At 40.3% G+C, this 12,516-nt stretch overlaps 1 protein-coding gene across 1 annotated transcript; it reads right to left on the bottom strand.

Annotated features, from left to right (window-relative positions):
- Window positions 1-790: 790 nt before the first annotated feature.
- On the bottom strand, window positions 791-7,317 carry LLPH (LLP homolog, long-term synaptic facilitation factor). Its single transcript, XM_005910353.3, has 3 exons — window positions 7,173-7,317; window positions 4,604-4,815; window positions 791-1,391 (listed from the first exon to the last, which is right to left on the bottom strand). The coding sequence occupies exons 2-3, from the start codon at window positions 4,806-4,808 to the stop codon at window positions 1,213-1,215; spliced, it is 384 nt and encodes a 127-aa protein (XP_005910415.2). The 5' UTR covers window positions 4,809-4,815; window positions 7,173-7,317; the 3' UTR covers window positions 791-1,212.
- Between the last annotated feature and the right edge of the window lie 5,199 nt (window positions 7,318-12,516).

Below are 12,516 nucleotides of genomic sequence, written 5' to 3' on the forward strand. Positions count from 1 at the left end.
TTTGGGTTGTCCTTTTTATTTCTATATTGTGTCCCAGCCTAGCAACATGCCCAGTACCACATTTGTGTCCTTATGATTAAGTGACTATTCTAATAGGTCTCACTTTTAACTTGGTTTTCCTGAGAAGCTAACAGCCTCTTCTGAGTTCACCCATGAGGGTGAACACCTTGCCTTGTTCCCTGGGTCCCTAACACCTGGAAGTCTGCTAGATTTCTACACTACCACATAGGCAGACCTCATTTTATTGTGCTCTGCATATAACTTTTTTTTTTTTAACAAACTGAAGGTCTGTGGCAACCCTCTGTCAAATAAGCCTATCAGTGCCATTTTCCCAACAGCATTATTTTTTTAAGTTATAGACATATATTTTAACATAAAAGGCTGCTGCAAAATAGTATAAACATAATTTTTATATGCACTAGCAAACCGAACAACTCCTGTGGTTCCCTTTATTGTGGTGGTTTGGAACAATGTGCAGTATCTCCAAGATATGCTGTCCTAAGCTAATATTTTCTTTGAATCTTCAAGAATGTAGCACTTCCGAAACTGATGTGACCATGTAATGTATTTTTTTCACAACACATCCAGAAAATCTGAGAACTATACTCTGAGAATAATATAAAAACTGAAGAACATTAACCTAGTTCCCAGGATTTTAAATCTTCTGAAAAGATGGAACACACTAACTTGTACATGTTAATATTCTACCTAAAAATTTAAGATTTTTTAAAAACTGAAGAATCTGGTCTTCTCTACTACTAGGAAACCTTAAGGATATATGAAAGAACAGTTCTTTAGGATCTAGATGTATCTTTTATTCTGAATTATACAAAATCAAAACTCCAAATAAGTATATTTTTCAAGTGAGACAACAATTTACTTTAAATCTGAGTTATCTCAAATTTGTCAGTATGATGTCATATTTTACTTTTTCTAAAACTGAATGATTACAACTGCATTAACACTTGAGAGAATTCTGATGTCTGATAATCCCCACATACAGGACAACATTCAGTGGAAATATCAGTGTACTTTCACTCATCAAATAAAATATTTTATTCAAGTTACCAAATTTGAGGAGTTATGTTGGGCTTGAAGAAAAAGGCTAAGTTAAAAAATGGAAATAAACTTTTCATTTGGTGGAAGCTGAAATCCATGTATACATTCTAATCAAAGATTTGTCTCATGTTGCATTTTTCAAGTTTTTAGAGTCTACCAGGTCAAACCCTTTGCTGCCTTCATGGCTTTTACTTTGCTTTTTCCCTTCTTTCTCTCTCGCTTTGCTTTCAGCCTTTTCCTTTGCCTCTGGTTCATCCATATGGGGTACTGCCCATGCTGGTCTAGAAGAGTCTTTTTGTTTCTCTTAATATCAGTCTCCATTTTCATGTCATCTGAATAAAAAATGGAAAAACTATTAATACTCACAAACGAAGAAACAGCCCCATGATAAAGCACATTAATGTAATGAGGACGGTGAATTTAAAAGTGGCATGCAACTACAAAAGCAAAAAAAAATACACATCCTTTATTTGTGCGATGCTCTTTGACTAATAATCAAAACACTCCTTACAGCACATTCAGGAGAATCACACACATGCCATGTGTTCCTACAACCATGAAAGATATAGAAACTATCTGTGAGGAACTAGAAACATCACCTATTTAATCACTAAGAAACTTTCTAAAGAAGGTTGGTATGCAATCCAATCAAAAAAGGCAAAGTCTGAAAGGGACATTTTTCCAAAGAAATACACATGGCCAATAAGCACATGAAAAGGTGTTCACATCACTAATTATTAGAGAAATGCAGATCAAAACTACAGTGAGGTACCACCTCACAGTGGTCAGAATGGTCATCATTAAAAAGTCTACAAATAACAATGCTGGAGGAAGTGTGGAGAAAAGGGAGCCCTCCTACACTGGTGGTAGGAACTGGGGCAGCCACTGTGGAAAACAGTATGGAGGTTCCTCAGAAAACTAAAAATAGAATTACCACATAATCCAGCAATCCACTCCTGGGCATGTGTCCAGACAAAACTATAATTGAAAAAGATACAAGCACCTCTATGTTTGCAGCAGCACTATTTACAATAGCAAAGACATGGAAAGAACCTAAATGTCCATCAACAGATGAATGGATAAAGAAGATGTGGTACATATATACAATTGAAAACTATTCAGCCATAAAAAAAGAATGAAATAATGCCATTTGCAGCAATATGGATAAAACCAGAGATTATCATACTAAGTGAAGTAAGTCAGATGGAGAAAGACATGTAACATGATATCACTCAGGAGTGAACTCTAAAATAAGACAAAAATGAATCTATCTATAAAACTGAAACAGAATCAGGGCTATTGAGAAGAAACTGGTGGTTCCAAGGGGGAGGGCAATGGGAGAGGGCTAGATTGGGAGTTCGGGATTAGCAGATACAAACACATATATATAGAATGGATAACCAACAAAGTCCTACTGTATAGCATAGGGAATTATATTCAACATCCTGTGATAAACCACAAAAGAAAAGAATATGAATAAGAATGTGTGTGTGTATATATATACATATATAAAACACTTTTGCTATATAGCAGTAATTAACATAACATTGTAATTAAACTATACTTCAACTATACTTCAATAAAAAATAAATTAAAAAAAAGAGAACACTTACGATTGTCCTTACGATAGTAAAAGTTAAATAGGAAACATTTAGGACATGCGGATTTGAATTACTGCATTAGGGGTTACGTATATGGTTCTGAAAATGTGAGTTAAAAGAACACTTTTCAGATTAGTTGCTTTCTTGAGCTAACTAAAATAGTTGCATCAATAAGAAGTACACTCACCCTTCTAACAGACAGGCCTTAAGAAGAAAATGAACTATTAGGAATGACTGGTCACTTTCAATGAAGTGTACCTGGAAGAGGTACAGCAGCAAGCAGCAAGCTTCTGATGACAGAGCAGACCTGATACCCTGGGGCTGCCACACTTCTTTATCCAGGTCACACTCAAGGTATCCAGCTCTTCTAACAGGAAGATCAGCACAGCAATGCTGTGGTCCATCTATCACCAACCTTATCTATTGTGGAGGACATGTCCAGAATGTCCTCCTCTGGGAACTCACCAGAGTTCTGTGAACTCTGCTACCTGACATTACATTAGTTCATTTGTCTGGTTTACTGTCTGTCTCCTCCAATGTGATGTGAATCCCATTAGGATGGAGACCATTTCTGTTATTCATCATTGTTGCCTCAGGACCTAGAACAGTGCCTGATATACATAAGCCATTCAATAACTGGTCAGTGAATGTTTATTCTGGGTGCTGTTCTAGGTTCTAGGGATACAATGGTCCAAATAAGCTTTGCCCTCATGGACTTCTCAATGGTCTGTTGAGGGGAGAATAACAAAGCAAACTTCAGCCTGTGGTTAGAGCCTTTTCAAAGAGAAGTATTGAAATGAGATTAACTAGGACCAGGCAGGCTGTGGTAAACACATGGAAAGATAATGAGGTGATTTAAGCATAGGAGTGACATAATTGGTTTATATCCTGAAAAGATCATACTGGGTGATGTGACAAAAATGATCAGAAATGAGAAAAAGCTGAGACAGAAGTAAAATGGCTACTACTGTGGTTCAGGCAAGAGATAACTGTCATTAAAGTAAAAGCGTGAAAGCAGAAGAAAAAGGGATAGATTCCTAATGTATTTTGGAGATAGTCAAGATGTGCTGATGGTTTACAGGTGGGTGATAAAGGAAAGAGAGACCAGGGATAATGACTACTATATAGAGACATTATATACACATATCATACATAATATACATATAATACATATATAATATATATATTACGTATAATACATATACATATTATATAATGACACATATACAGCCTCCAACTTCAGACTATATTAAAACACAGAGCACCCAGAATCTGTCAAAATCGAATACAGGGCAACAGATCTTTAAGGTAGTAAGGACAGAGGACTCTCAGAATGGAAGCTAGATCATGCAAAGGGTAAAATGAGGAGACCTCCTTCTATCCTGCCTAGTTCTTGATGCCTGTGTACCCTTCCAACAAGCGTGTGTCTAAGTTTGTCTATTCCCATAGTACTGTCTATTTCTGAGACGCTCAGGCTATTGTAATGGCTTCCCTAGTGGCTCAGACAGTAAAGCGTCTGCCCACAATGCGGGTAGACCTGGGTTCGATACCTGGGTTAGATTCCTGGGTTGGGAAGATCCCCTGAAGAAGGAAATGGCAACCCATTCCAGTACCTTTGCCTGGAAAATCCCATGGACGGGAGAGCCTGGTAGGCTACAGTCCATGGGGTCACAAAGAGTCGGACCTGACTAAGCGACTTCACTTCACCTAGGCTATTGTATAAGCACCAAAGGCTCTGAATAATCCAAAACATGCTTATTCACATGAACTGGCTTTAAAATAGCTTAGCATAGAATCTCCAGTAGCACCTACAAAGAATTATGTGGTATGGCAGGTTTGTAGAGAAGCAAGTGTGAGAAAGAATGGAAGATAGTTGAAAAGGAAAAAGTCACAAAGGGAAGTTTGATATAATTTAAAAAAAATTTTTTTAAACATAATCTCACCTGTTTCATCCTTCACCATACACTGCGTTTTCTCTTGACAATGTTTGGGTTCCACCACAGTTGCTATCTCTTGAACGTCTTTCATTAAAACATCACCATCTATTTTAAGAATACTTTTAAGTCTGCTGAGCTCCTTTGGGGCATTCTTTTTTCTCTTTTCAGCACGCATCTTCCTTTTCCACTTACTCCGTAAACTTTTAGCCATATTTTACCTGGAAAGTTCACAAAACAACATTTCAAAAGCAACTATTTACTATAAAAAAAAAAAGGCAAATCTTTGGAAAACCAAGTCAAAAGGTATCTCTGCAACACATGAACAATTGGAAAGTAAACTCTTCACTTTGTTCATGGATTATGATGGCATAATGTGCAAATTATGTGAGGATCAATAAGGCACATACAGCCACTAAATAACAATTAAAAACACCAAATCTGACAGCCACTAAATAACACAAATACCAAACCAAACTCCCTGTGGCCACTGGCACACTGTACTGTGTGTCAGCCAATTCTGAAAGCTCCTATAGCTTCCATACGAGATGCAGAAATTTAACCATATATGATGTAGAAATTTAATTTCCTCCAAAACACAAAGAGCACTGTCTCCTTACATTCATGTAACAACTTATATTTTATAAATCTTTTAACTGCATCTTGATTTCTCCCAAACCTACAAGTGATCTTACCCACCCCAATTTTCCTCATTATCCACCCTTTTAAGTCAATCTAGGTATTTCAAGGGCTTCCCTTGTATCTCAGCTGATAAAGAGTGTGCCTGCAATGCAGGAGACACGGGTTTGATCCCTGGGTCAGGAAGATCCCCTGGAGAAGGAAATGGCAACCCATAATATTCTTGCCTGGAGAATCCCAAGGACAGAGGAGCCTGGCAGTCTACAGTCCATGGGGTCGCAAGAGTAGGACATGACTTAGTGACTAAACCAGCAGGTATTTCAAACTTGTATATTTCTGTTCTTGATTTCTCTCCACCCTTTAGTCCCAGCCTGTCCCCCACAGAGTAGTCAATGTGAGCTTTTAAAAACTTGAAGGGCATATACAGTCTTTCTTGAAATTAACAATTTTCCACCTCACATATTCAAAATCTACAAGGTTATTTATGATCTGGCTCCTGCCTCCTTCAACTCCTATCTTCTATGCTCCACCCCTCCACAATTACATCTGAGAATAGCCCAATCAAAGACAACCAAGGGACAGTGTGGGAATGTGATGAGGGCTGGGAAGAGATTGCAGGGATTATTGAGTTTAGAGGGAAACTTGTAGGTATGACTCATAACCTCATCTTAATTGTGCCTTGTGTGTATATATATTTCAAAATATTCTATACACTTTATTTATTTATTTTTGCCACCCTCTCCCTCTCCCACAGAGTCCATAAGCCTGTTCTATACATCAGTGTCTCTTTTGCTGTCTCGTATACAGGGTTATCGTTACCATCTTTCTAAATTCCATATATATGCATTAGTATACTGTATTGTTGTTTTTCCTTCTGGCTTACTTCACTCTGTATAATAGGCTCCAGTTTCATCCACCTCATTAGAACTGATTCAAATGTATTCTTTTTAATGGCTGAGTAATACTCCATTGTGTATATGTACCACAGCTTTCTCATCCATTCATCTGCTGATGGACATCTAGGTTGCTTCCATGTCCTGGCTATTATAAACAGTGCTGCGATGAACATTGGGGTACACGTGTCTCTTTCCCTTCTGGTTTCCTCAGTGTGTATGCCCAGCAGTGGGATTGCTGGATCATAAGGCAGTTCTATTTCCATATACACTTTAAATATGTGCAGTTTGTTGTGCTAATTACACATCAATAAAGCAGTTAAATAAATGACATTTTGGAAAAAAAAAAAAAAGAGAGAGAAATGTCCAAATGACGTTGAGTTCAGTATCTTTACATTTGCCCTTCTTTTGCCTAGGAACTAATCCTTCAGTACCTCGGAAAGGGTTTTTCTGACCTCTGTAAGCTCGCCTCCTTTTATTCTCTATATCATTCTTTTCTTTCCTTCTTAATACGTTTTACAATCTAAAACTAAGTTCTTAATACGTTTTACGATCTAAAATTAAGTTTATTTTCTGTCATTCCCGGTGGTCTGTGGGCTCCACGAAGGCAGTGGATAAATAGATCTTGTTCACTGCTGGATCCCCCAGTGCCTAGCGCTGTGCACATAGTATAGCTTAAGTAAACACTCGTTGAACGGATGACTGGCGGAGTTATCATTTCTGGACGCCAGCAATCACAAACTAACTCTGTCTTCTTATGTACAACTCAAGCCCTGCGAGGGGCAGGAAGAAAAAGGTTACGGAACACAACTCTGAGGGCCGCGGTTAACCTGAGCTGGGCTGAAGAAGGAATCCACTTCCCACAGAGCACTGGGAAGCCCGACCAGAGCCGCCAAGACGACGCGAGACCCTAGGAGAGGCCTGCCTTTCTGGACAGGGCTCAAGCTTGCCCAGAGAGGGACAAGGTTTGAGAGGAACGCTCCATTAGCGGCGGAACCAAGTACCACGGCCCACCCCTCACTGAAGCCATGCGGTAAAGAACCCACCTGCGAAAACCCAGGAATTCAAATAACGCACGATACTCAAGCCGCGTGAATTCTCTGCACTTCCGCCTTCCGGCCAACCCGCTCCTCTGGCCCGCCCCTCCTGGGTGGCGCGCTGCTTGCCGGGAGCCAAAATGTCCCGGATGTCGTAGAGAGGCGGGGTCCTCTGGAGTCCCAAGCTGACGCACTTCCTGATTTTTGGATAAGTTGTGTACCTGGAGCTGGGCTCCTCCCAGATAGATTCTGAAGTTGGTTGTGGAGAGTGCGACGGAGTGCCCGAGTCAAGGGTTCTTGACACGAGCTAGGCCTGCGTCCTGAGCATGAGCGGGATAGCCCTGACACTAACCCACGGAGGGATAACCGCCAGACGACTTTGCCCGTCAATTAGAGAGGTCAGAGCTGACCTTTAGGTTTCCTGTCACGCCTCCCCGTTCGCAGGACCTTCACCACTGTCACCTGTTCTTCTAGATGCCAAATTAAGATCATCTTTATTTGCAGCCTTAAACTTCCCCATCCCAGCTGATGGCTTCATCGTTGTACACATGTCAAAACTTGTCAAACTATATCTTTAAATACGAGCAATTCATTGTATGTCAGTTATACCTCAAAGCTGTTACCAAAACCCTTTTCATCCCAAATAAAAGTTCAAAGGGTAAAATGATCAAACTAATTCAGTTCAACTCACTTTTACCTGACTCATCACTTACCGTATACCAGACACAGTGCTTAGTCTAGGACACTTGGCATAGGTGGTGGTCACATTGATCACAACCACTTCTTTTTATGATTGCTTTACATGTGTTTCTGATAGTATTGGCTTTGGAACCGTACAGGTTTGTGGTATTTATGGTTCTAACACTTTTTGTGAATGACATGAGTATCTCAGAGCCTGGACTTCCTTATCTATAGAATGAAGCTAATACAACCTAATAATCCAAGGTAGGGGATATAAGAGTTCAGCAAATGGCCACTCTTTTATCATTTTTACATAATAAATTCAAACATGCACAGGACTATTTGCAAACAGTATTTTCTAGAGATTTACAACATATACCTAAAACTAGGAAATAAATTCTATAATCATAGCCTAGTAAACTCCTGTCAGGTTACTTGTAAGAGTTCTAAGAATTTATGGGTACCTTTTTTCTTTAAATTTGCACCCTTGAAGAAACTGTGCATCATATGGAAGTTACTAAACTCCATATGAATACAGCAAGTTTTTTTTTTTTTTTTTTTTAATGGAACAGAAGCTGGAAAAAGCTCATGACATGGTATTTAAAAAAAAAAAAAGCTTGAAAAACTTGATTTCTTTATAGAGATTAAATTCCTTTACAGCAACTGAATTTCTATTATAAAGTTAACTATATATTAGATCTTAGCCACCTCTCCCAAAAATAATGTTCACATTGCATTTTAAATTAGAGCTCACTTTCAGACAGTCCAAATTGACACCACCTTGCTTAACATACCTGGCCAAGACTTTTGAATAGATACTTGGCACAAAAAAGATTTTTTAAAAAGCCTATCTTATGAAAATGTCATGGTGTTAAATATATGCCATAATTCTGCACAATTGGTTCTTTAAAAGGTTGAATCCTAGATTGCATTGGGCTTCCCTGGTGGCTCAGCTGGTAAAGAATCTGCTTGCAATGTGAGAGACCTGGGTTTAATCCCTGGGTTGGGAAGATTCACTGGAAAAGGGAATGGCTACCGGCTTCAGTATTCTGGTCTTGAAAATTCCATGGATTATCCACGGGGTCACAGAGTCCAACACGACTGAACGACTTTCACTTTCACTAGACTGCATTATTGAGGGCAAAAAAATTTTTTAACATGTTCCTCATCAGTTCATATAAAAGCAGTTCCAACAGAAGAGTTAAATGGCCTTGGTATACTTAAAAATCCTTAATTCATTCCCTCATTCAGACATTTGAGTATGCATTCTGTGACAGGCACTGTGCTGGCTATATGAAGATGCTGCTGCTGCTGCTAAGTCTCTTCAGTTGTGTCCGACTCTGTGCGACCCTATAGATGGCAGCCCACTAGGCTCCTCTGTCCCTGGGATTCTCCAGGCAAGAGTACTGCAGCGGGTTGCCATTTCCTTCTCCAATGCATGAAAGTGAAAAGTGAAAGTGAAGTTGCTCTAGCAACCCCATGGACTGCAGCCCACCAGGCTCCTCTATGGAATTTTCCAGGCAGGAGTACTGGAGTGGGTTGCCATTGCCTTCTCTGATACAATGATGGGAACCAAACTACTGTCTTTAGGAAACTTTAACCTCTGATGTGATAATGCTTAAGGATCAAACTGGACATTGCTTCAGCTCCATTACAGAGCCAGAAGGAGCCTATCGGATGGATGGGATGCACTTGAATACCTGGCAAGCAAAATGGTTTCCCATCTTAAAGCCATGCTACACCACCAGCTAATGGTGCCTCTACAGTCAGACATTACCCACGGAACTCCTGCTCTGGCTGTCATACCTGGATAAAAGCCAGGTGTGAGATCTGCAGAAAAGAAATGAACGTGGGCAAAAGGGCCTATTGCACTTTTTTCCCCCAAATTATACGCAATAAAAACAGTTCTCAGATACTGCTCTTTCCTATTTTCCTCCTACTTCCCCGCTGTACTTTGTACATTCAGGTACTTGTCACTCGGTCAAAGTCCTGCTAATTCGATTTTCTTATTCTTTGTGCAGTCTGCATATTTTCACCTTTATTACACTAATAAACTGAGGTTGCATATGCCCTTTTATCCAACAATTCTACCGCTAGGTATATTCCCTACCTAGGCAAACTCTCATATCTATGTACATTGGGGGAAATACAGGGATGTACATGGCAATACTGATTGTGATAGTAAAAACGGAGGAGCCATATAAAGTTCATTGATGCAATAAATGATAGAGTGCCTGATGAACTATGAATGGAGGTATGTGACACTGTACAGGAGACAGGAATCAAGACCATCCTCAAGAAAAAGAAATGGAAAAAAGCAAACTGGCTGTCTGAGGAGGCCTTACAAGTAGCTGTGAAAAGAAGGGAAGCGAAAAGCAAAGGAGAAAAGGAAAGATATACCCATTTGAATGCAGAGTTCCAAAGAATAGCAAGGAGAGATAAGAAAGCCTTCCTCAGCGATCAATGCACAGAAATAGAGGAAAACAATAGAATGGGAAAGACTAGAGATCACATCAAGAAAACTAGAGACACCAAGGGAACATTTCATGCAAAGATGAGCTCGATAAAGGACAGAAATGGTATGGACCTAACAGAAGCAGAAGATATTAAGAAGAGGTGGCAAAAATACACAGAACTGTACAAAAAAGATCGTCACGACCCAGATAATCACGATGGTGTGATCACTGACCTAGAGCCAGACATCCTGGAATGTGAAGTCAAGTGGGCCTTAGAAAGCATCACTACGAACAAAGCTAGTGGAGATGATGGAATTCCAGTTGAGCTATTTCAAATCCTGAAAGATGACGCTGTGAAAGTGCTGCAATATGCCAGCAAATTTGGAAAACTCAGCAGTGGCCTGTACAGGACTGGAAAAGGTCAGTTTTTATTCCAATCCCAAAGACTGCTCAAACTACCACACAGTTGCACTCATCTCACACGCTAGTAGAAGGCGATGGCACCCCACTCCAGGACTCTTACCTGAAAAATCCCATGGACAGAGGAGCCTGCTAGGCTACAGTGCATGGGGCTGCTAAGAGTCGGACACAACTGAGCGACTTCACTTTCACTTTCATGCATTGGAGAAGGAAATGGCAACCCACTCCAGTGTTCTTGCCTGGAGAATCCCAGGGACAGAGTAGCCTGGTTGGCTTCCGTCTATGGGGTCACATAGAGTCGGACACGACTGACACGACTTAGCAGCAGCAGCACACGCTAATAAAGTAATGCTTAAAATTCTCCAAGCCAAGCTTCAGCAATATATGAACCGTGAACTTCCAAACGTTCAAGCTGGTTTTAGAAAAGGCAGAGGAACCAGAGATCAAATTGACAACATCCACTGGATCATGGAAAAAGTGAAGAGAGTTCCAGAAACTCTATTTCTGCTTTATTGACTATGCCAAAGTCTTTTGACTGTGTGGATCACAATAAACTGTGGAAAATTCTGAAAGAGATGGGCATACCAGACCACCTGACCTGCCTCTTGAGAAACCTGTATGCAGGTCAGGAAGCAACAGTTAGAACTGGACATGGAACAGACTGGTTCCAAATAGGAAAAGGAGTACGTCAGGGCTGTATATTGTCACCCTGCTTATTTAACTTCTATGCAGAGTACATCATGAGAAATGCTGGGCTGGAAGAAGCACAAGCTGGAATCAAGAATGCCGGGAGTAATATCAGTAACCTCAGATATGCAGATGACACCACCCTTATGGCAGAAAGTGAAGAACTAAAGAGCCTCTTGCTGAAAGTGAAAGAGGAGAGTGAAAAAGTTGGCTTAAAACTCATCATTCAGAAAACTAAGATCATGGCATCTGGTCCCATCACTTCATGGCATATAGATGGGGAAACAGTGGAAACAGTGGCTGACTTTATTTTTCTGGGCTCCAAAATCACTGCAGATGTTAATTCCAGCCATGAAATTAAAAGACACTTACTCCTTGGAAGGAAAGTTACGACCAACTTGGATAGCATATTAAAAAGCAGAGACATTACTTTGTCAACAAAGGTCCATCTAGTCAAGGCTATGGTTTTCCCAGTGGTCATGTGTGGATGTGAGAGTTGGACTGTGAAGAAAGCTGAGCACCGAAGAATTGATGCTTTTGAACTGTGGTGTTGGAATAGACTCTTGAGAGTCCCTTGGACTGCAAGGAGATCCAACCAGTCCATCCTAAAGGAGATCAGTCCTGGGTGTTCATTGGAAGGACTGATGTTGAAGCTGAAACTCCAATAAGAGCTGACTCATTTGAAAAGACCCTAATGCTGGGAAGGATTGAGGGCAGGAGGAGAAGGGGACAACAGGGGATGAGATGGCTGGATGGCATCACTGACTCGATGGACATGGGTTTGGGTGGACTCCAGGAGTTGGTGATGGACAGGAAGGCCTGATGTGCTGCAGTTCATGGGGTCGCAAAGAGTTGGACACGACTGAGCGACTGAACTGAATGGATGGTTGTTTTTACAAAATATAACTACACCAGTGGTTAAAAACTATATTTCCCAAACCAAACAATGATTTGCTAGGTAAAAAGAAAAAAAATGACCTTGTTACAGAGTGAAGTAAGTCAGAAAGAGAAAAACAAGTATCATATTTTAATACATATATATGCAATCTATACGGTTCTAGTACTGCTGAACCTATCTGCAGGGCAGGAACAGAGATGCAGACATAGAG

This window comes from Bos mutus, chromosome 5 (genome assembly GCF_027580195.1).
Source record: "Bos mutus isolate GX-2022 chromosome 5, NWIPB_WYAK_1.1, whole genome shotgun sequence".
In the NCBI taxonomy this organism is placed as follows: Eukaryota; Metazoa; Chordata; class Mammalia; order Artiodactyla; family Bovidae; genus Bos; species Bos mutus.

Bases quoted from the DNA above. Each gene is read 5' to 3' on its own strand.
- LLPH (XM_005910353.3), bottom strand. From the start codon at position 4,808: ATGGCTAAAAGTTTACGGAGTAAGTGGAAAAGGAAGATGCGTGCTGAA. The intron at 1,392-4,603 runs GTGAGATTATGT...TTTTTTATTCAG, and splicing joins TATGGTGAAGGATGAAACAG to ATGACATGAAAATGGAGACT.